The 24323-nt window shown below is 34.2% G+C and overlaps 1 protein-coding gene and 2 long non-coding RNA genes across 4 annotated transcripts in view; 1 reads left to right on the forward strand and 2 right to left on the reverse strand.

Moving 5' to 3' along the window:
• Positions 1-21595, reverse strand: part of LOC145801818 (uncharacterized) — a 54913-nt gene extending 33318 nt beyond the window's left edge. The window contains exons 1-4 of one of the 2 annotated variants that reach the window (XR_014343463.1): positions 21080-21410; positions 17099-17382; positions 16744-16938; positions 8027-8373 (exon numbers count right to left, since the gene is read on the reverse strand). Coding sequence is in view for 1 of the 2 variants with exons in the window: in XM_082893493.1 (XP_082749619.1) it covers positions 8027-8373; positions 16744-16938; positions 17099-17382; positions 21080-21251 (998 nt within the window). In the remaining variant the exon portion in view is untranslated. Of the gene's footprint in view, positions 1-8026; positions 8374-16743; positions 16939-17098; positions 17383-21079 lie in introns of both variants that reach the window. The other variant, XM_082893493.1, reaches the window with a different exon arrangement.
• LOC145801821 (uncharacterized) lies at positions 211-3304 on the reverse strand. The gene is made up of 2 exons (XR_014343466.1): positions 2281-3304; positions 211-2238 (listed from the first exon to the last, which is right to left on the reverse strand). It is a non-coding gene; the product is annotated as an uncharacterized LOC145801821 (long non-coding RNA).
• On the forward strand, positions 9969-15911 carry LOC145801819 (uncharacterized). Its single transcript, XR_014343464.1, has 4 exons — positions 9969-10143; positions 11895-11915; positions 15186-15261; positions 15465-15911. It is a non-coding gene; the product is annotated as an uncharacterized LOC145801819 (long non-coding RNA).
• Positions 21596-24323: the final 2728 nt, after the last annotated feature.

Here is a 24323-nt window from a genome sequence, read left to right on the forward strand (position 1 = left end):
CCTTTAACATTTGAGCCTGCTGTTTGGTGGCCTTCAAAACTTGCCCAAAATGAAAGAAAAGTATATGAAGACAGAGAGGTTAATTTGAAGAAGAGGGAGAGGAAGGACAAGAGAAAGGCTGCAGATGCAGCTGCTGATAAGAAACAAAACGGTTCAAAGAAGCGATCTACTGCTCCTCTTTAGTCCTGTGTTTAAGCTCACCTCAGCTGGATCTTCTTGTTTCTCTTCTTTTTTCCGTCTCACTTTTCTTTGATAGAATGCGATGATTATTGTTCTCTCTCTCCTTGTTCTGTGGATAGCCTCAGGCACTCTCTCTCTCTCCACTCAAGGACACTCCCTAGCCTCAGGCTCTCTCTCTCTCTCCACTCAAGGACACCCACTCTTCTTTTCTTTAAACATAAAACCCTCTCTCATATCAGAGCCACTTTAATCATATCCACCACCATTCACCTATCTTTATCTCTTTTCTCTACAACTCTCACCCGCGCACATGCTTTCCTCCTTAATATATTATTATTATTATTATTATTATTATAAAACCAAAAAAAATAAAATAAAAAATAAAAAAATAAAATATATATATATATATATCTATTTTTATATACCGCACACCGTTGCGGCTTTCAATTATATTCTTATTATTTCTTTCTTTCTTTTTCTTTCACATTATTTTTAATCTTTTTCAAATTCCTTTCATACCATATAGCTTTGCACACCAAACTAAATTTTATTCATCTCAGGGCTCAACCCCGATCACAATTTTACAAAAAAAAAAAAAAAAAAAAAAAAAAAAAAAAAAACCAAAAACACAACAACCAAAGATTTGTTTTCTTTTCTGCAGGCGGCCACCCACCGACCTCACTTCTTCGCCTATTCCGCCGGTCTTTTCTTCTTGCCTCCGTCCTGGGCGGCCCTTGACGGTGTTGCCTCCGTGTTTCCCACTCCACTGGGCACGATCACTCCCCCCTGCTCCTCCACTACAGCATATGGCGGACCTCCAAATCGGAACATAACGGTGGCCTTCCGCTTCAGCTCCTTATTTTCCGCCTTTAGCATACTTATCTCTGCTCGCGCATCCTTATACATGCGCCGGAGCAGAGCCAGTTGGCCGTTTAAATGCTGCACCTCATTTGTCCTACTCTGCAGCCGGTGCGACAAGTTTGTGACTGCCGTCATCGTCTCCACACAGGACTTCAAAGTATACTGATTGGCTTCAATGTCAGTTTGCACTGCCATTTTTTGCTCCACCGACCGCATAGGAAAGTTCAACGGAGCAAACCCTGGGGCGCTTGGTTGAGGTTCACTGGCCCCCGCCCCAGTTATCTCTCTTGTTGACTCGTTAAGGTCTGGAAAGAGAGTGAGCAGACCACGGGAAGATGAAGCCATTTTCTGGACAACAGAGTGTTACAGAGTGTCTCTCTCAGGAATCTCTCTCAGAAAACAGAGTATTACAGAGTTTCTCTCTCAGCAAAGGAAGAATTTTTCAGAGGTTTCTCTCAGTTTTTCTGTCTCAGCTTCTGCCTCAGCCTCCGTCTTGGTTAAATAGCCGAGGCAGCCACGCGTATCGCGCGCCACTTGACGCCAGACGACAAACGGGCGCGCCAGCCAAGGCACTCACGTGCCTCGCCATCATATCTGGCACGCCTTTTTATGGATTGGGCACACCTTTTGATGGCACGCCTTTTGACAGATTGGGCACACCTTCTGAGGGTACGACTTTTTAGGGGTCCGACAAGACTCTGTAAACTGTCCCGACATTGATTCCGGTTAGTTTCTACAAGGGTCCGACAAGACTCTGTAAACTGTCCCGACATTGATTCCGGTTAGCTCCTTTATGGGTCCGGCAAGACTCTGTAAACTGTCCCGACATTGATTCCGGTTAGGTTCTACAAGGGTCCAGCAAGACTCTGTAAACTGTCACAACAACTGTCACAACATTGTCTGCTACAACGGTCCGACATGACCCCATAAACTGTCTTCTACAACGGTCCGACATGACCCCATAAACTGTCTTCTACAACAGTCCGACATGACCCCATAAACTGTCTTCTACATCGGTCTGACACCACCATCCAGTGTCTTCACCAATGGTCTGACACGACCATACAGTGTCTCCTATCCTTTTTTTATGTATTTTCTTGTTTTGTTCCTCTCTTCAAACTCAAGTTGGTTAGTTTCTATCCTCCTTGAGTTTGCGGGGGGCTGTTAGAATTTACCATCACCTACCACCACTACCACCTCACTTACTCCACTAAACCTAACCCACTACACCACTACCACCTCACCTACTCCACTAAACCTAACCCACTACACCACTATCACCATCCACTACACACCATCCACTACACCTACATCTATATAAGGAACCATTTGTAATAGACAGAAATGTAATCAATTCATCAATCAATATATCAAATACATCAATCAATAATACATTTATTTTTTACAAGTGCTCTATTCTTCGTTTCTTCCATCTCTCTCTCTCTCTCTCTGTGTTCGTCTCTCTTGTTTGCTCTCTCTCCTTTTTTGTTCGACTCTCTCTCTCTCCCCCTCTTCATGTTACTGTCTCTCTCCCTCTTTTATTCTTTATTTCTTTTTCTTTTTTTACCTTTTTTGTTTTTAGTAATAAAAAAAATAAAAAATAAAAAATAAAGAACTTTATTTTTCTCTATATTTTTTAATATTCTTGTTTGCTAAACATTAACATACAGAATAAATTATTTTTATTTGTTGAAAAAAATTGAAAATGATATTTGATATTAAAGTAAATAAATAAATAATATTTTTTTTTAATTTTACATATAATAAATATATAAAAATTATATATATTGAGCATCTCGTGTCCCTCATTTTTTAAAAATTTGTATGTCCACGTGTCCATGTCGTGTCCCGTGTCCGTGTTTGTGTCCATGTCTCATAGATCATCAAGTTGTACCTGCTAACAGACATAGGATGAAGTTTGGCTTTTTAGAAATAAAAAAGACAAGCACATCATGCAATCATTATTCATGACAAGCTCTCAATATCACTATCTGATCAGCATAGCATTACAGCTTAATATTTAGAAGTTTCGTAGATTTTCAGATACTAAACTTTCTTCTCACAAGTTCGTAGTCATCTATAGCGGAATGCCTCAATGCAAAATTCTTTTTCTGGGGGTAAACAGAGAAGACAAGTAGTCAGCACTCAGTAGCCAGTACTACTTTGGGTAGTCAGTATCTAAACCTTTCTGTGTCAGTGATCAAGTACATACTGAAAGTGTCCTAAACGGGATTGAACAGGACAATCATTATTTTTAGGGATAATTACCACAAAAAAAAAAAAAAAAAAAAAAAAGCTCTCAAGATTTGAGCCTTTTAACAAAATAAACCCTGAGTTTTCAATTTTGTGAATTTAAACCCTAATCTTTTGATTTGTTTTCAATCTAAACCATCCATCTATTTTCATTAAGTAAAACCGATGAAAAAATAGTATTTAAGTCATTAAACTCAATGTAGGTATACATAAAATGTCTAAAATACCATTTTCATTGAATTTAATGACTAAAATACCCTTTTCGGTCAATTTTACTTAAGGAAAATAGGCAAATGGTTTAGACTGAAAACAAATCAAAAGTTTAGGGATTAAATTGACAAAATTAAAAGTTCGGGGTTTATTTTGTTATAAGGATCAAACTTTGGGAGTTATTTTGTAATTGTCCCTTATTTTTAAGACATTGTCTAGTTTTAAGTCCTCTAACCCAATTTGGCATGTCAGTATTGTCTCTTTCAAATCTTTTTAGATATATTTCAAGTATTCATATGTTTAATAAAACCCTAAACCCCTAAAACAATTTAACTTATCTTCGACGACCAATTAGAGAGGGTTTGTGAGTTCACAACTAATTTCAATTTTTTAATCGATCAATTCTAGTAATCAATTAGTATAAACTCAACTACTCATTCACATACACAATTCAATGGTATTTGCTTTGGAACAAATTGATTATACATAGTTTACACAATCCTCAACTCTTCTTTCATGAACATAATTGAGTAATATAAAATGGAGGCACAACACAAGTTCACACTCATCTCATCAATTCAAAATTCAAATGTAAGTTTAAAGTGCCAAACATTAAAGCGAGATGAACACATGATTTAGAGTGGTTCGGCATAACACTCATGCCTACATACACAGACTCCCGTCAGATTTACGTATTTCATTTTCCCACTACAGACGGTTTTCAATAGATTGACACAAAAGTTCAATCCTATAGAATTTCCTACCTAGGTAATCTACCAACCTAACCTACTAGGACCTCCTAATAGAAATTCTGCAGGTTTTGTACCTAGGCAATCCTACAAAACTTCACTATCTCAACATCAGGTGTTACAACTTAGAAGGTCATCCACAACCTTTCAAATCCTTTAAAAATAGGTTTCCTAGCCTCACCCTTAGGCCTCGTTTGGCAAGTGGCTTTTTTAGCCAAAAAGCTAAAAAGTTACTAAAAAAATCAAAAAGCTAACAACCCATACCAAAAAGTCAAAGATTTCCTTTTCTCTCTACTTTTTGCACATCTTTTCGTAAAAAACCAAAAAATCATCCCAAACATACTAGTGTTTTTTACATCACATTTTAGCCAAAAAGCCAAAAAGTTACTAAAAAAACATGTTCCCAAACGAGACCTTAATCTACAACCACAACTTATCACAATCAAACAACTACATCAAGTTTACCAAAACTTATTGTCAACCTATTCAATACCAAGTCCAACACAAATGTGCATAGTAACATGTGTCTAAATATTGTATATTTTGCTTTTTCAAACTAGCTCCTTGATTCCAAGCTTATGTGAATGAGTGGGCTAATTCAACACTCTCTTGATAAATGTTCACTTCTGACAATATAGCCTCAAATATATCTCCCGCTAAACAGTTTTGACTGTTTGGAATGACAGGAATCAAACGGAACGACTAAGAATCTCATTACCAGGAATCCTATTACTACTACATTGTTCAAGTATTTGGCTTACTTAGGAATTCTCTATGGGAAAATGATGAAATTTTAAAAATTATAGGACTTTTTACGCTTAAATGGTTCACATTCCTCCATAAATGTGATCTTAACATAGTGTGAGAATCAGATTCCTGCTTAGTTTGGAAAAGTGATTCCAGCTTGAGTAGGTAATCAGGGATCACGTTCCCAATCCAATCCATTTCAAACAGTTGAACCATGACAACCTGGAATCTCATTCCCATTCCCCCCTCAAGAATCTTGCCGTCCATACTAAGCCTTATCATGTTGGTGAAGACATTTCTTCATGATTATCTCTTGGCTTCTTTGTATTTGAACTTTTAGTGTCTTTGAGCTCGTGTATGTGCTTTCAATATGTCTTCAATGAGTTTTCATTCTATACATTATATACATGGTCATAAAACTGTCGATCCTAAGTCACACTTTCAAAGATGGAAAATTAGAAGCACAACATCATGAATACATTCCCAATTCTCCACCAATAGAACATGAAAGCTAACAAAAAGCTGGACAACTTGTCAAAGCGAAAGACATCTAAATGTTTTGAGATAGCAATGAACTTAATACAAACCAAAAATCAGCATGACTTGTTTCAATGGAAGCACAATTGTCAAATAAATAAGCAACCGATTAATCACGAAATCAGAAAATCATCCTTTAATCCATCCTTCACTTTTATCAGAAATGGTTATACTACTTTCCATGCTTACTTTTAACAACATAATTTCATAAAGAATCACGTTCTATGAAGCACGGGTACGGGTACGAGTTCTGGTACTGGTACGATATGGGTACGTCGATACGGTAAATTCAAAAAAAGTAGGGTACAAGTACGGCTTGGTACGCTTGTAAAAAAATATTTATTTTTAATTTATAGTAATGTAAAATTAATTAAATGGTTTAATTTGTTAAGATTTAACCTATAATTAACATTTAATGCCAAAAGTAAATGTATAAATCAAAATTAAATGTCAATATATTTTACAAACCATAGTTTAATTTTAAAAACATGCTAAGTATAAAATTAAAAATTAAAAAGAAGTCTAGTTAAAGGGGTTTTATCTCTATAGTAGAAGAAAATACTATTTCAACTGAAATACAGTACGGCTTAAGTATATAGTAGGTATGTCTGGGTACGTCAAAAATTAAGAAGAAAAAATTTGGATACGTGTTTCGTGTTTCGTGTACCTGGTACATATGAAGAAGTACCATACGAGGTACCATACGCCGGTACATACCCGGTACGGGTACGGCTTGTTTTTTAAAGTACCCACGCTTCATAGATCACGTTCAATGGGAAATTTCCATAACCACTTTCCAAGCAAATATACTGAGCAAAAATATTATGACCCCCTTTGCTTTTTAGTAAAGAAACTACTTCTCCATTAATCTTCTGTAAGAATTTTAAACAAAGATAAACAATAAATAGGCACACTAGATAAACAAATTGGACCAAAGTATATCGCCCCCTCTTCCATTCATTCTAACCTTCCATCAATTTCCTCTACTACTGGAGCTCAAAATGTTTAAGACCTAGACTACCCCCCAAAGGAAGATTTGGGTACTTCAAAGGCAATGATTTAATGGACATCCCAAAAGTCCTACCAACCCTTAAAATCTAACTTGCAGGACATTGATCTCGCTAATGCACTATTACTCAAATTTACTCTTAACCCAAAAATCAACTCAAAAACCTTCAAAACCGAAAGCAAATATCATCTGCAATTTGTAAGTGAGACATAGAGATCTCATCCCTCCCTACCACAAAACTGTCCACTAACACGTCAACAACTAGAGATAATAGAAATGGAGACAAAGGTCATCCTGCCTAAGTGCACTAGAAGCCATAAAGGTGTCACTAGCCTTGCCAATAATTATAGCTGAAAAGCTAATAGAAAACAAACACCTCTTAATCCAATTCCTCCATCTAAGATCAAACCCTTTCACGTAAAAGTCCAAAAATCCCACTCCAAGTGATCATATGCTTTTATCAAAATCTACTTTAATGATAATTCCTTCTTTGTTTGTACTTTTGTACTCCACAAACCCACTAGCTATAAAAGCCACATCCAAAATCTGTCTCCCCTCCACAAAGGCACCCTGATCTTGTATCCTTCAAAACCACTATAAATCTACTTGAAAGAAGTTTTGCTACAAAGATGTAATCAAAGTAATTGGTTGAAAAATACAAATCTTCAAGGAATTCTCCTTTTTGGGAATCAAACAAATAAAAAGTAGCATTTGTGCAAGCATTCACAATTCAATGTCAAAAAATTCACCAAGAGATGGGCAATCTATCTTTTCAGAGATCACCCCAATAAAAAAATAACATAATTCACATGGATATAGTAAGTCTCGGTTTCAACAAAATCATGCTTAACCACATCCCATCAATCTTGAAATACAATCATAGAAAAACCATCCGGTCCTTGTACTTATCCATCTCCCATTCAAATATTGCATTTCTAATTTCCTCTAACTCAAAAATGCCGTTCCAATGAAGGAAGGAGTTTTATCCTCTTTTTGTGAAGAGGTTAATTCCTATAAAATGACCCCACACCAAAGCAGTGGGAATGGAAAGCACTCGTCATTGCTCTAGGTCACGACCTCAAACTGTACACACTATAAGAAAATCCAAACAAACATCTAACTCTTCTACACAAACCATTTGCAGCAAGAGATTAATGTTTTATATTTCTTTTGACACAGTTTTGAGCAGCGACACCCATTATGCTATCCTTATGTTCGAATAGCAGTTTCTTGACCAAGTTAAGATCAACCACTAATTTGGATCACATTTCTTAGGATTAGAAGTATCCACTGCATCTTTTGCTAGCACAAAAAAGTTACTTTGTGTATGGGTGCACAATATTCAATTCAAACCCTTTATGTTAATATCATTGTTGTAACTAGTAAGTTATAACTGTGAAGATTACACCATAATACGAACAAAATAAGAGCTAATTTAATGCTACCACCAAGTTGTAAGAAAGCAAAGATTTAATATTACCTTTCCCGATGAGGGAGAAGAACTGAGGTTGCAGATATATTGTCCAGTGGGCATGCTAGTAATTCTGAATTGAAAAACTGATCACTTCTCCTCTTGATGAAAAAATGATTTCCACGATGGCTAACTGAAGTGTCAATACCATCTAGCCGAGGTGTCAATTGCATAAGCCCGTTTTCAGGCTTTGAAATGTCAAAATAGAAGACAAAAGTTGTAGTTTTACTTTCAGATGCAATGAACAAAAATTTCTTGCTCTCAGAAGCCTCAACTCCGATAGAGAACATGTCATCTTTTTCATGATAAAGGCACAAGTCGTTTGATTGTTCCATCCCCAAGTTATGTAGCCACACCTACTTATAGTAAAAGAACCATTAGAAAAACATGCCAATTAGAAAAGTTCTAGCCGAAGTTTGCTTAGAATGGAAGTGGTGGAAAGTGAGGGAAATGAAAAAAAATAAAAATAAAAAATTATGAGAAGGTTTAGCATGAAAATGGTGGAAGTTACAAGATAGTTAATTTTCTTGTACAATCCATGACAGCATGGCAATTGAGCTTTTTGTTTCTTGCAGAAAACACAGAAAAATACAAGAAACTTTAAATTTGTTTATAAAAGTAGTTACTTATAATTAGAATTCTTAATTTCTCTCTTTTTCCTCGTAAAATTTTCATCCTAATCAAATTCATATAAGAAAATATGTTTTCTTTTCCTTTCTTTTCTTTCTCTTCACTTTCCACCATTTATTTCTTTCTAATCAAATGGACCCTAGAAAATTTTGTAAGCAAAAGTAAAATTTCTCCTTTTGCAAGTAAACTAAACAAAGAGCATTATTTCCTGGTTGAATTACATAAGTTGCAACAATCTAAAACTGAAATGTGGTACATGGAATTGCATGTGACTATAATTAAAAGTACACAAATATAAGGTCACAATACTAGAAGTAATGGTAAATAGATGGATATGTCTTCTTCCGAAGTAGCTCTATGGCACGGGTTGAAAAGCTTACCAACAATAAAGGTGTATTTCCTAAAGATTCAATGTAGGTGGTGGGTGGAAGAAAGAGGGCTAATATCATCATTTCATCTGGAGTTAAAGCTCAAGTTTGGCTAGAGAAGGCCAATTTACTTGATCAAGAGTAGTTTGGAGATTTGAAATTTATGACTGCAATGATGAAAGTGCAGAGAATAATGGAGTTTTTCATTCTAGAGGTGGCACTAATTTACAGAAAACAGAGGAGTTTGAGCGCCTCACATGGAAACTCTTGCTGTGAAAAAAGAGTTGCCCCCTAACAGTTGCCCCTCTGGTTGAAGAGTATTGCATGGGTCTCTCTTTGGGGGAAGGGGTAGCGTGCTACAATGTAAGGACAATAACAAGACTGTTGTTTGGTTTCTTGGTTCAGTGAGATGCTTTTAAGCTGCATTGGCTTGAGTTTCATTTGCAGTTGGTTTCAGGGTATCAGAATTCAATGAGCTATTATCATAGATGCCTTTATAGCAGCAAGTCATACTCAGGTTGTGTGATGAGCGACATTGTAGCCTATGGTCGCTTTTGTGTTAGATGGGTTGGTTTCCTTCCATTATGTAACCTTGGTCTTCGCATGTTCAACATTGGGGGCACTTTGTGGCTAGGGATGCTGCCTATGTGTTTGGATTGCTTCTCGACATGCATGGTTGAGCTGGATGACAAATAAAGTTCATTAAAAAGAAAATGAATTACTTGATCACCTTCGTGATAAAAATCTATATAATAAGGGAAGAAGGTTTTTGAATATTTGATGGGACTTTTGTTTATTTGTCAAAGTATGAACCGTTAGATTGGTTCAATCCCATGGTTGAAAATGTTTCCCTCACCTGGACATTTCAATGGTTCAGATTTTTTGGGTGAATATGAAGGGTTGAGATCAGTTTTCCGTTTAGCTTTTAGATTTTACACAGACATGTTGATTTTACACAAACATCAGTTTTCCATTTCAATGTTTCTCTCACACCTCTTCCTCTTCCCACCACATATCTTCCTCTTTCCACCAAGCTTTCTCTCTCCGGTGGTGATTAGCTCTGACAGAATATAGCCTCGGTGGTGATATCCGGAATCTCTGTCTCCTCTCTCCCTACACAGCTCCAAGGTAGAAAGCTATCCTCCATGTTATTTTTTGTTGTTTTTTTTTAGGTGGTGTAAGAATCTAGGGTTTCCCCCCTCTTCTATTTCCAGAATATTGCTCCATCTGCCTCAATACCTTCTTCTATTTCTTCCCCTTCTATTTGGGTTTTGAAAATAGGGGTGGAAGTTGTAGTGATTAACCCTAATGAAATCTAGAAAACCCAATATGTTGTTTTAGTGATTAACCCTAATAAAATCCATAATCAATATGTTGTTTTAGTGATTAACCCTAATGAAATCCATAATCAATATGTTGTAGAACAACAATTCTAGAACAACAAATTGATTATGGATTTGTTCATAAACCCAAATAGAATTGAGTACAGAGACATAAAATTGGGTATTATGAAATTTGTTCATAACCCTAACCATAAACAAATAGAATTGGGTATTATGAATTGGATCCACTGTAACATAAAATTGGTTTAAAGTTGTATGTAAATGCTAGGTTTTGAATTTCTAGAATTGGGTATTATGAATTTCTTTTGTATACATAAAATTGGTTTAAAGTTGTATGTAAATGCCAGGTTCTGTTTATGGTCAGTGATTGAGTTGCAAAAGAAGCACATTTTGCCCCTGTTTTTATGATTTAATGATTTAATTCATAACTAAAGTTCCAGAAGTTTTGAGGAGTCTATTATGTCTTCCATTTGAAGAGGGGGAAAAAGAAAGAAAGAATGTAAAGACTGAATGTAAAGAATGTAAAGATTTGATATTAATTCATAACTAAAGTTCCAGAAGTTTTTCTCTCACTTCCCCCTTCTCCCTCTTCTATTTGGGTTTTATTTATTTTTTCTTTCTTCCTGTTTGGTTGCCGAGAAAGTGGCGGCAGAAGTAGAGAAAATGAAATTTTCGTTACTGTCATTTCTGGGTTTGACTGAAAGGTTTGTTAATTTTTTTTTTTTTTTTTGGGTTTTGTACTCAAGAACAAGTGTTAATGTTCTTAATTGTTACAGTGGACCGGAGACAAATTCAACTCTATTTAAATTCTAAATATTTTTCTAAATAAATCATATTTATGAAGAAAGAAATACCAGCTTCTTTTTTAAGTGTAACACATTAACCCCAATCATCCATTCAGGAGGTGTGTCTCTTAGTCTTAGATATGGATATCTTAAGGAGATGAAAAGAGCTTGAATTTATTGACTTTGTTCTTGGCTTTAAACAAGGTCCTTTGAAACTTTCTCTAATTTCAACTTCAGCACCAAAGAAAGCAAAATGACTACTCCAACTTTCAAAAGTTGTAATGTAACAATCACTGATTTGATATAGAAAACAATAACCCTCACTAGCTGTTTCCAACCCCACTTCTTTATCCCTTCTTTTCATTGCAATTAGAATTGAAACTTTGTCCATTTATTTTATTTAATGTCATTCTATATTTACCTCTGTTTCACATGGCTCCATGTATTCCCTTGCACCAAACAATATCACTTCTTTTTTAATTGAAATCAGGAACTTGGAGTTAATCAATTTAATTTGTTTATATTAATGATGCCACAAGTCTTTAGGGAGGAAGGTTAGTAATTGTAGGAACTATAGAAAGGCACACTTGGTTATTTCGTTTCTAAATAGAAAATTATTAGATACTCTAGGAATACCATGTAATATAGTTTCTTTTTTGCTTTCTACTACATCTTTCTTATAGGTTGAGGCTTTTATTTATTTATTATATCTAATTTCCTTTTAATAAAAAGCTTTTCCTATAATTTACAGGTGGACGAGACTTAAACCCAGGTAAAACTCTATGCTTATTCATTTTCTCAAAATTTTCCCTTCGCATACTATTTTTGATTTGATTATATATAGGTTATAGTCAAACTCTTATGTTTTTGTGTGTCGCGATTATATAGCATATTCTGTAATTTTGCCAGTAGAATGTTTGATAAAATATCAAGTAGAAGCATAGGCTTGACTGCCTTCAGAGTTTTTGTGCTTTGAATTTGGTATGGTAACTCTCTCTATTTTATATCAAATAATACTTTCGTGAGATGCAGTCTGGCTTTGCAATATTTATGGCAAACGATGCCATGGCTTTGACCCATTTTCGTAATAGGATGGTGAAAGAACATATTGTGGATGACTTTGACCATTTTAATTTGATCTTAATTTTGTTTTCTCCAATTGAACCCGTTGCTCCATAAATGTTTTGGTTAGCAGATTGGTTTTCCATTGTATATGGAATTTTAATGAGAATGTTGTGAGTATGGGAAAAGGTCATTGGAGTTATTCCCTTCCCAAATTCGCATTTCATTTTTTATAATCTGTTTTCAGCAATGGGGTATCTTTATAATAATTCCATCCTTAAAGAAAAGGATGGTCGGGATAGCTAATAATGTTCTGTTACATATTTTTTGTATTCCTCCGATTGAAAGTTAGGTTGCAGTGTGTGCCTCTACAGCTTGCTTCTACTCTATGATAAGTTTTTGATCGGTCATGCTAATTTGGGTCTGATGAAAATGAGCAACCTTGGTTATGGTGATGAAGTTGATGTCATTACTAGGTTGTGAGCTACTTATCAATTATGACAGTTAGCAAAATTGGTGAGTACTCTATTGAATTTGGTAATTCTGTTAAACCCAGTGAAGGTTGACAAGTGCTACCGCTTGAGAAATCCCAATAAACAATGTTATCAGTTTTTTTTTTTTTTTGTTGGGATTGCCTTCAGGCACGAGTTATAGGCTAGGAGAGCTTAGGCATCATTAGCTTTACAGTTATTTTTGCCCTTTTGTTGATGAAGAAACTTATCTTCATTTGTTATTTTCAAGTGTATGGAACTATGCAGTTCATTTTCAAGTGTAAATTTAAAACTTTGTCATGTTTATATGTGAAAGTAATTTGTGAATATCCTAATACACTTTTTGAATATTTGTTTTGATAGTTAAAAGAAGTTTCTTTACCCATAAAGCGTCTTTTGACTATGTGTAGTAGTGTAAGCACATGCATTGCACGCCAATAAATTTATATTAGTGCAAAGCTAGGAGTTTGAGGGCAGAATTTATACTATTTTTGGTTTGATCATTGCCAAATTTTGAAAGTGATTGACATTGTATAAAGTTAAAGATTATTTAGAGGCAGATTGATGTTGTGTAAACTTATTTAGGTTTGGTTTGGTTTGGTTTGAGAGGTAGACATTTGGAGGTGTCTGCTTGGATTTTGATCAAGAACACCATTTTCGTATTGGCATGGGGTGCTCCAAAGGGAGAACACCATTTTGTTATTCTTCTTATTTTGAAGTTGTATCTATAATAAAGGGTATCCTCTTGCTCAAATGCATGCTATCTATTCATTTTGTGTGTCATGGGTAAACAGAGTTTTAGGTATATTTGATCGTCATTTTTCCTAACTTAAGAGAGAATGATAAATGAAAACTATTAAAAAAAAAAAAAAACATTATTTACACTGTGTCTTCAGGCACGGGCATACATTAGTTTATTAAGATTGCAGAGCACTTGCTGGTGTGTTTTATTTGGTGTCCAGTAAATTTTTTTTATTTTTTATTATTGAATGTTAGCAACTGTACAATAGCTTTGATTTGTATATTTTGTTTAGTGTTAATAATTTTTTTTTGGCTTACTCTTATATTTTGAACATTTTAAATCTTATATGTTTGTTTCTTAATTTGCATTAAGGTTAGTGGAGTTGTTATTTTATTTGAGTTCTGTAGAGCGTGTGATACAAGTAAAATTATTACAAGTTCTTTAAGAAAAATAGTATTTCTTTATATTTTTTCAATATTTTTATCAAAAAATACTAAAGATTCCATAACTTTTAACATGATACGTATGAATTATAATTATATTTTGATTACAATATTATTTACACCGTGCCTTTAGGTATGAGCATACGCTAGGTATTGTTCAATTTATTTTTGAAAATGTTATAAATAAAATATACTTTTTTTATTTAAATAATTTGTGTCAAATTTTTCCATTTTTTATTTTATTTTATTTAAGGGTCTTATATTTTATTTTGTTTTCCAATTTTTCTCTCCTTCATTTTTGAAGTGCATGATGGATCATACTATTTTATTTTATTTTTGTTTGTGTTTAATTTCCTTATATTGGGACTGAACAGTTTCTTTGCACATTGATATTCTGATTATTGGAATTGTTGGGCTTCAAGGTCGTTTCTTTGTTTCCGGAGTGGTATACTTCAATCACTAATTGTTATTTGTTATTTGTGTTCAAATGAGGTCTGATTTTCTCTCTATCGGGCTTTTCTGTGGTTGTGTCTGTTCAAACCCCAAAATAGAAGATTAATCCCAATGTTTTGCTGAATGTTTCTATAAATTTCAATGCTCTGACTTCTTAGTTGAAGGTTTATATAAATTTTCTGAATTTTCTATACCCTACTCTTTGAAAAGAAAAAATGTTTGTTCAAGGGCAGTTCATAATTTTTTGAATTTTCTATAAATTGGTGTATTCACTCCCTACTCTTTCAAAAGAAAAATAAATAAATAAATAAATATTCCTTTAACATAACCTATGACCACCAAAACTCTTAAAACAAAAAACAAAAAGCAAAGAAAAGGCAAAGAAAACTCTTCAACTTATATTCTCATAGGCATTTTCATTTTAGTAGAAATTAACTTGAAGTTCTTGATGCTTGCATTTCCAATAGTCTACATGGAAATTTAGTATTATCCGTGTATTGAGCATGACCATCTTGGTAGGTAATTATTCACCCAAAAAAATCTTGGCAGGTAGTTTCTTTCGTACCAGGGATTGCATCATTCTGCCATAGCATTCATTTCATTATTTCCATTGCATAATTTACTACAACATCACATTAAATAGATGCCACAACCAATGAAGGAAACTGTGGGTGCATAATATGATGAAAGAATCTGACACTGAGGCCCCTGAAAATTCCAGTGTCAAGTTCCAGCTTTCTCACTAAATTTTGATTTTATTAATTTTTTTTCCACTTCAGGTTCTTTTTCTTTTTCTTTTTTGATATGATTGTTTTGAATTTTTTTATATTTTGGTTCTTCTCTATATGCAGAAAAGCATTTGCTAATGCATTAGCAGCAGCGCCATCCATGTGGACTCTTGGCAATGCAGGCATGAGAGCATTGCAGGTTTTTAATTTCTTGAAACAAATGACCTTTTGGAGCCTTCTCATCTGTCCAAATTTGAAAAAAATTCATTGAAGATAAAAAAATATATATATATATAACTTATTTAGTTGTTGCCAAACAAAGGTTGGTTAACATTGCCTTTTTTTATTTTTTATGGCGTCTTGATTATCATACCCCCTCTCTCAACCCATTTGGCTTCACAGCTCCAATGGCTTCCTCCATGCCCAAACAACTTGGAGAGCTTCTCCAAGAGCAACAAGAGCCTTTCATCCTTGAGCTCTACCTGTTTGAGAAAGGGTATCTGAGAAACAACTTCAATTCAGAGACCAACTTTCATTGCTGCTTTGGCAATCCAAGCAGCTTCTTGAAGAGGTCAGCTAGCTGGGGTGGTCTAAGCAGAGAAGAAAAGCTATTCTAAGCTGTTCCAAGATTGTACAACTTCTGTGTTTAACCAGATTGTATCCATTACTAATGTGCTTTATTATATGGATTTAGTATTTTTTTTTCTTTTTATTATAGATTTAGTATACAATAACTTTAATTTATGTTTTTTGTTCAGTGTTTATAATTTTTTTTACTTGCTCTTATATTTTGATTTGTAATATTAGTGAACATTATAAATCTGATATGTGTTTATTAATTTGCATTAAGATTAGGGGAGTTGTTATTTTATTTGAATTTTGTAGAGCATGCAATACAACCAAAATTATTACAAGTTCTTTAAGAGGAAAAATATTTCAATATATTTTTATAACAACATTGTAATCTTAATATTATTTACATCGTGCCTTTAAGCACGAACATACACTAGTTAACTAACATAGAGTGTACAACTGGTATGGTAGCAAAAGCGCTTAATGAGTGCCATGTGTTACCTCCAGGACATGCTAATTAACAAATTCCTCAATGCCCATCAACCAACAGTCCTAAAGATGAATCGTCAATCTTGGTTGATTGCTTGAGGTTTCCAGAAGAGCTTTGACTTTACAATTTCACAAAACAAATTAACAAGCCAAAAAACAACATATCTGAACTTCTGGATATTTATAACTCAAATACAAGACAAGGACCGTTATGAAATGAAAATGTAAGTCATAAAAGGGGTCTCTAGCTCTCAAGTGCTTCACAAGACAAAATAGAACGAATAGAGATCCTTTCATTTCTTCTTGTTGAAAAAAGAAGAGGATTAGAGATTGTGCTGATTGTTACCAATGAGCTAGGCATTAGCTATTAAACCTTCAATGGTGCAACAAAGAGTATGAAAAAAAGATCTCAATCGCCCTAGCAAAACAACATTACACCAATTGAGCTAGATCTTGCTAGTTAGGCTATTAGAATCGTAAGGAAGAGGGAGAAGCAGATACCAACTATAAGCCAAGTCCACATCTCATAAAATAATTAAGCAAGATAAGAGAGAAAGGCTCAAGCAGTTGTGAGGCAATCAGAGTTCACTCAAACATAGTTCAAATTGAAAAATCATACCTTCTCTGGACGAAGGGTTGCATCCATTGTAACATAAAGTAAAGCATCATCACCAGCCCATTCAATATTTGATGTTACACCAACTAGAGGCTTCCCCAAACACGTTCCAGTCTCAGCATCAATGACGTAAACATGGTAGATCTCATCTCCTTTAGTGTCTTCTGCATATGCTACCAACTTATTATTTGGACTAACCTGGAGATTAAGAAAAATGACAGGAAATGACAGAAAAGTAAGAATTAAAATGGAGCTACTGATTGAAACAGAAAACCCAGAATATTTGAACACAAGGAATGCAAAAAAGAAGTTGTTCCATATTTGAACACAATGAATGCAAAAGAGAAGTTGCTCTTACTTTAAAAGCACCAATGCTATAAAATGCATGCCCTTGAGCCTTTACATTCTCATCGAGTATAACATGCTCAGGAGGAGCATCTGGTCCAGTTGGCAAAACATCATAAATAGAGGGTGGAGCCCCATTGTCAGATACTAGGCAGCGGCAATGCTGAATGTATTCCTTTCCCTCCAAGGTCCTTTCATAGTAGTGGTAAGGCCCCCTGCGTATTGGAGCAGAAATGTCATCCTCCTTGATTCGTCCCCTTATCTCAGCATATATCTGGTCTTCTAAGTGTTTGGTCCCTAAAAGAGCAATGGAACAATTACAAACTCACCCATTTCAAGGATAAGTTGACATAATAAATATTATAATCATGACTTGTTTAAGTGTTTTAATACAGGATCCAGAAATAATTCTTAAACCATATTGCACTCCTACTTCTTCCAGTACAAATTAATCTTTTTTAACTGTATCAGCACACATCACTTGTATGTGACGATTGTGTTGCATCTACTCTTTGGTGAGAGTGCTCAAGAACCAAGGTAAAACTGTGCATGCTTTCTCTTCTCTTCCCCCCACCATTTTCTTTTATGTTAGCCTTTTCCGCTTCTATTTTCTTTCTTTTCCCATTACGTTTTCCTTAACCTCAAGTTATTGATTCTCTGAAAACTGGATTGACTCAATTCACAATTTGAACCATGGTCCAAACTTCAAGCTCTATCCCCCTAACTAGGGCTGTTCACGGGTGGTCCAGTTCAGATTTGTTAGCCAACCATCACCCGAACCAACAACCTCGGATTGGAGACTTTGCCAACTGATTTGAACCCAATTATCATTCAAACCTGGCCACTTCAGGTGTAGAAAAATTGTTTCAGACATCAGTTGGTACTACAACAAACCACCATCAAGATCAATGGATATTTAGGAAAGGGGGGCTGGGGGAGTGAGGATGAGAGAGAGAGGGGAAAGACAGTTAGAGAAGGAGAGAGAATGAGAAGATCATGATCACTGCCACCATCAATATCACCATTTCACCGCTAGCACCATTATCACGATCTCAACACACATCTCCGCCAAGTATCTCAGCGTCACCACTACCAAATCCTTTCATGGCTTCAGCCCCCATGACAGATACATAGAAGCTCAGAGATATAGAAGAAGTGAGAGAAATGAGATTAGGGAGAGTAATTTTGATGAGAGGATACGAAGAGCGAGGAGACTAGGGGTAAATAGAACTTCAGAATAATGGAAGAGAGAGGGAGAGGATAAGAGTGATAAATGAGAGAGGGATAGGGAAGAGAGAAAAGAGGCTGTCAACCTTATGCATTGGAAATGATAAGGCTCTCTTAGCAAGAGAATAAAGTAATAAAGTAAAGGTCTCAGCTCTCTAATCTAGAAAAAAGAGCATTAATTTAAAATGAGACAATTGTATAACAAGTGATAAAGGACAAATTCTTCAACTAATATGAATGCACCACCTGTAAAAACATTCAGAGAACATATAATTCAGTCAGTCGGATTTTAGTCGGATGGAATGCTTCAAATCTGCAGACCGAACCAGCAATTGTTTTTTTTAGTTGGTATCATCTGCCACCGACTGTTTAACTTGGCAAAACTGACCATAGACTGTCGGATCAGTTCAATTCGGTTGGTTTGAATGGGTTAATTGGTTTTATAAACAGCCCTACCCCCAACTATAAGTCAAAACCAATCTGGCCTTAAAATTTGATGCATCAGAGTCATGACATCCCCCAAAATGTTCTCATAACGTAGAAGAACACATGCACACTTAGATTAACGGAATGGCATTTCTATTTTGCTCCAACAACAAAGATAATTTACTTATCCAGAATGTGCACCCACTGGACAACCTAAATAATCAATAAATTCTTGAGACAATCTGGAAAAAAAAATAAATTGCAACAAATATGTCTGCACCAAGCTAATTCCATACCATCAACAACTATACCATTAACATAACCATTTCCAATTCTAAATCAAAATTGTGTGTGATCAGAGTTGAAGAGGAAAGAAAATGAGGTCAATTCATGACAACAAACAACAAAGAACAAAGTTCTTTTCACTTTTCAAAGAGAACCATACTGGGTACATCCCAAATTGGAAATAAGGACAAACACTATTGGACGGAGGGAGTATATGGTTGCATTTATTTGCAAAGTGCTTTAGTGGTGCAGTTGTCAAAGTGTGAGATGTCTACATCTATGGTCGCGTGTCTGAACCACTAACACCACTTTGGTACATTGGAAGGTGTTTGGCAAAGTATTAAGTTTGATTGGTACATTGCAACTTGTCATTGAGTTAGTATTCAATTCACGGATTTTACCTGAATTTCCTATCGGTATGCCAATTTGTGTGTTAGAGCACAATTTGCCTAGTCACCTAGGTAGATCGGGTTTAGGCCTTACTCACAACACTAAAGTTGAAGATCAGTCCAGAAATGTCAATCCTAAATAGATAGATAAAGTTTGATGCTATATCAAGTGTGGATAAATTTTACACGACTTTTAACTATTTACTAACTTCAGCTTTGGGATGTAGCATGCTTTCTCAATTGTTTTCTTTGCTTTGTTTGGTTACTTGAGTGTGGGCCAGTTAAAATGAGAGGAATGTGATTTAAAAGGTCCAAACCTACATTTTAATTGGATCCAAAGCTTGAATCCTCCATCTAACTGGTCTTTTGACAATAAATGAATGAGCAAATTTGAGAAACCGCTTGAAGCTAATTACCAAGCATCCTCTCTTACATGTGATGTGAGTGAATAAGATCCTATAAGGCCTTTATTCTAGACCAAGCAATGTGAGTCTCCTCATTTAATAAAAGCCATGGTGCTTCGATTTCTGTCTTTGGTGTGCTCATTTTTCTTTAATTGTCTTTAGTTTATTGTGTTAGGAAATCGACTCTTCCTAACCAAAATGGGTGAGACACAAAATAGCAAACAATAAAGCTAAAACGAATCAAAGCAATCACACACAAGAAACATAAAAATTTACGTGATTCACCCCCATAATAGGGCTATGTCCACAGCTGCAACAGTTTTCACTCTAATCAGAAAACAATTACAACTCTCTACAGTACAAGATTTTGCCCCTTGTTCTATTTATAAAGGATAGAAATTAGGAGAACGCGGAAGCAACATAAAATTACCAAAGTAGCCCAAAAAAGGTTAACCCCTGGACCCCATCCCTTGGGGGGCCCCCAAAACCCCCCATTGGACCCAGGTTACTAGTCAGAGTACACAAGAACCAACACATTGATCATGGCCTCAGGCACGATGTCTTCAAAAAAAGGGGGAATGGCAACAAAGATCATGAAACATGAAATGACCTAAAGAAACAGGGGGTCAACGTAACAGGTGGAAATCTCCCACGAGGTCATCCATGATGATAATCAATCTTAATGATGACATCAGATACATTTACTTAGACTATCTCCAATGGTTCACCAAACCTGGCATCAAATTTGAAATTTGGTGAAAAAGACACTTTTTGAAGCTACAGCTACAACGGTTTCACCAAACTGATATCAAATTGAGAATTGAACAAAAATAGCAGGATACAGATTTCAGCAAATACTATTTGTGACCGTTGGAGGAGAGGAAGGCGGTTGACCAACTGGTCGACCACTAAAAATTCAAACAATTCAAATGGGTTGATTCAAACAATTCAAATATATATATATATATATATATTTTTACCTTACCGGTCGACCACTAAAAGGTTCAAACAGTCAACCACTTCAAATAGGTAGGTTCAAGCAATTAAAAAAATAAAAATAAAAAAAATTTGTCTTACCGGTCGACCAGCCTGTCAACCAATCGGTTATCCGTGAAACAGATTTGATCATGGTTGATTTGATGAAAATCAACCATTGTAGTATTCTGTATTAGATTGAGAAAGATTTGGTGAAAAATTAGGTTAATGCATAGGCATAGGCATAGGCATAGCCAGAGAGAGAGAGAGAGATAGAATGGATAGTACCAGACATGAGGAAGTCGGTGTAATCGTTTTCCTGTTGGAGATAAGAGAGGACATCGGGATCGGAACGAGAATCGTCGCGGAGCCAGTAGTAGGAGTCAACCCTCACATCGCCAAACATCTCGTCCATCTCGTGATTTACCTTCTTCGCCATCGGCGGATCCGAACTCCTCATGGCGGCTGCCGTTGCGATTGGTTGTCGGGCCTTCTTCTCTTTAGCAGTGCTGCTGCTCTGTGGATGTGGATAATGATGTGAAATCCAGACTAGAAAAGTTGTATGAGTATCTATACACTTGGATTTGGGAGCACAGATCCTCCCCTGCACTCCGTCGTCGGGTCATTTTAGGTCCAATTTTGGTAATTTAAGGTGAATATTTTAAATTTATTTAGTATATTATATTTGTAAAAAAATTAAATTAGTCGGATATCAAAATTAGGATTAAAAGTAGGCGCAAAGGCCCCGCAAGGAGAGAGTGCAAGGAAAGAGTGTAAGAGCATCTCCAACCACATCCTCTTCTCAAGACGATGAAAATAATATTTTTTATTTAAAAAGTAAATATAGAGGAGGTCACTATTCATTCAAACTCTAACCACAAACATTCATTTCCTTCATTCAAATTCTAATCAAAAAGTAATTTTTGTTCATTAATAAATATTTAATTTTAAAATTTTTGTAAAACATATTTAATATTATACTCATTTTAAATGTATGATTTTATACTTTTTATTGATGTCATTTTTATAAAAATTAAATTTACACATTAAAAGTTATTTCGAATATAATTAAGAAATATAGAGTGAATAGTGTTTTAGAGTTTCCTCTATTTTTTCATCCTCCCTCTATATTTGGAGGATCAATTCATCCTCCTCCCGAATGGAGGAGGATATAGAAGATGAGTTGGAATTGTTTTTAGGAGATGATCCTCCATATTTGAAGATATAAAGAATGGGTTGGAGATGCTCTAAAGAGAGGATCCCAATTCTGAATTTGGTCTCCTGAAGCGGCTGGCATGTGGAATTTAAGTGATTTTAATAAAATAAAATAAAAATACACCAACGTTTCCTCATTCTCCCAACTAGCACTCAGCCACGAAGAATTTTAAAAAAAAAATTGCCCATTTCATCCCCACGTTTCTTCCCACCCAAGCAACAATCAACTAACCATCTCTCCATCTCTCCATCTCTCTCTCAATCTCTCCGTTAATTTGATAAAAAAATAAAATTAAATTAAGGTAAGGTTCAGTAGAGTTTTAAATATAATTTAAGGATAAAGTTGTATTTTGAATTTATGAGTTTTTGAATTATGATTCGAGTGTAGAAAATTTAGAGTGAATTACATTAATAGTCCCTATAGTTTGAAACTTGTGTCACTTTGGTCCCTGACTTTTCAATTGTGACACATTTGACCCTAAAATTTGAATCTTGTTCCAAATAAGGACAATTAAAAATATCATTAGATTTTTCAATGATAAAATTGTCAATTGATAAAATATAAACTAATTTGACAAAAATAAATGTCAAACAAACATTTTTGAATTTTTAAAAATTATTTATATTCACTAAAAATGAAATTATGTAAATTGATAAATCTCTTAGACATTTATTTTTTTTTTTACCAAATTAATTTTTGTTATGTGTTTGGATGATGATCATATAAAATTAATTTTTAAAAATTAATCATGTAATTTTTATTAATTTTTATCAATTTTATATAATTTTATCATTGATGGATAAAAATAATTTTTAAAAAATTAAAAATATTTTTTTGACATTTATTTTTGTCAAATTAGTTTATATTTTATTAAATTGACGATTTTGCCCTTCAAATTAAACAATGGTATCTTTAATTGTCCTTATTTGGAACAAGATTCAAAATTCATGATCAAATGTGTCACAATTGAAAAGTTAGGGATCAAAGTGACACAAGTCCCAAACTATAGGGACTGTTAGTGTAATTTGCCTAAAAATTTATTTGGTTATGAATTTTGAATTGAGTTTTGAATTGACTGTTAAATTGAGTTTTTAATGTTTTATGTGACCTATGAAATAAGAAAATTTGTTTGGTTATGAATTTTAGAAAGAGTTTTCAAAATTTAATTCAAATTGTTATAACTCATAACCAAAAATACTACTCAAAACTCTATTGAAAATTCTGATCAATAAACAAACTCTTTTTAAAATTCAATTAAAAAATTTAATTATTAACGGCAAATAACATTAATCAATTTTTTTAATTGAAAATATTACAAAGGCAATAATTTTTTTTCAAAATAAATATTTTCAATTAAAACATTTTTATATTTTTAATAATTACTGTCACAAATTATTTATTATTTATTGTATTGTTATTTTCAAATAAATGGATAAAAAATTTATCTAGTATTACCTATGTGGGAGTCAAACAAAAATTAAAATATTATTCTGTTAGCATCTACACAACTTACCACACACGATTCAATTTTATTCAATTTTTTTTATTCGCTTTCAACAGAAAATTAGTCTAAGCACAAACACATGTATGTATGTATGAAAAAGTTAACCAAAAAAAAAAAACCACCATAGTGCTCAACCGGGCCGAGCATTCGAGGGGATGTCTGGAGGATGTCCCGTATATTCAAAAAATTCAAGAACTGTATGAAAAAGTGAGAGTTTTGCATTGGAAGTTTGTTTTAGAATGAGCTCTACCAAACGTGAAACAGAAACGTATTTTGAAATGTGTTGTGGAATTAATTTTTGAAAACCCCATCCAAACACTTTATTCGCGTGAAGAGATAGAATTATAATTAGAAAGTTGTACCAAACACAATCTATCTTTTTGATTTCTTCCTCTCTGCTTTTTGGTTTATTCTATCATTTTATAATGATTTTCTCTTTTAAAGAAACTACAAAATAAAATTGTTATATACAATTATGGCATACAAATAAGATTATCATTCATCTTTAAAGGTAAATGATCTAAGGCTCATTAATTTTTATATTCTCAGTAATTGAAATTTTTGTTTAGTTATTTTTTCATATAAGTTCTGTAAGTATTTAAGAGTTTTCAATTTATAATTTTTGGCATTGAAACTTTTGTAAAATGATAGGGTTTTGTTTATGTTTTAAATATTTTTTAATCTAAATTATAAACTATCCTTTTTATTAATCTTTTTAGGTATAAATTTTGTTCTAAAAAAATAACTACAATTAATAGGTTTGTTTATGTTTTAAATATTCTCAATTTTTTTGGGTATAAATTCTATTTTTC

Source organism: Camellia sinensis, chromosome 11 (assembly GCF_055761805.1).
Source record: "Camellia sinensis isolate YWXY chromosome 11, ASM5576180v1, whole genome shotgun sequence".
NCBI lineage: Eukaryota > Viridiplantae > Streptophyta > Magnoliopsida > Ericales > Theaceae > Camellia > Camellia sinensis.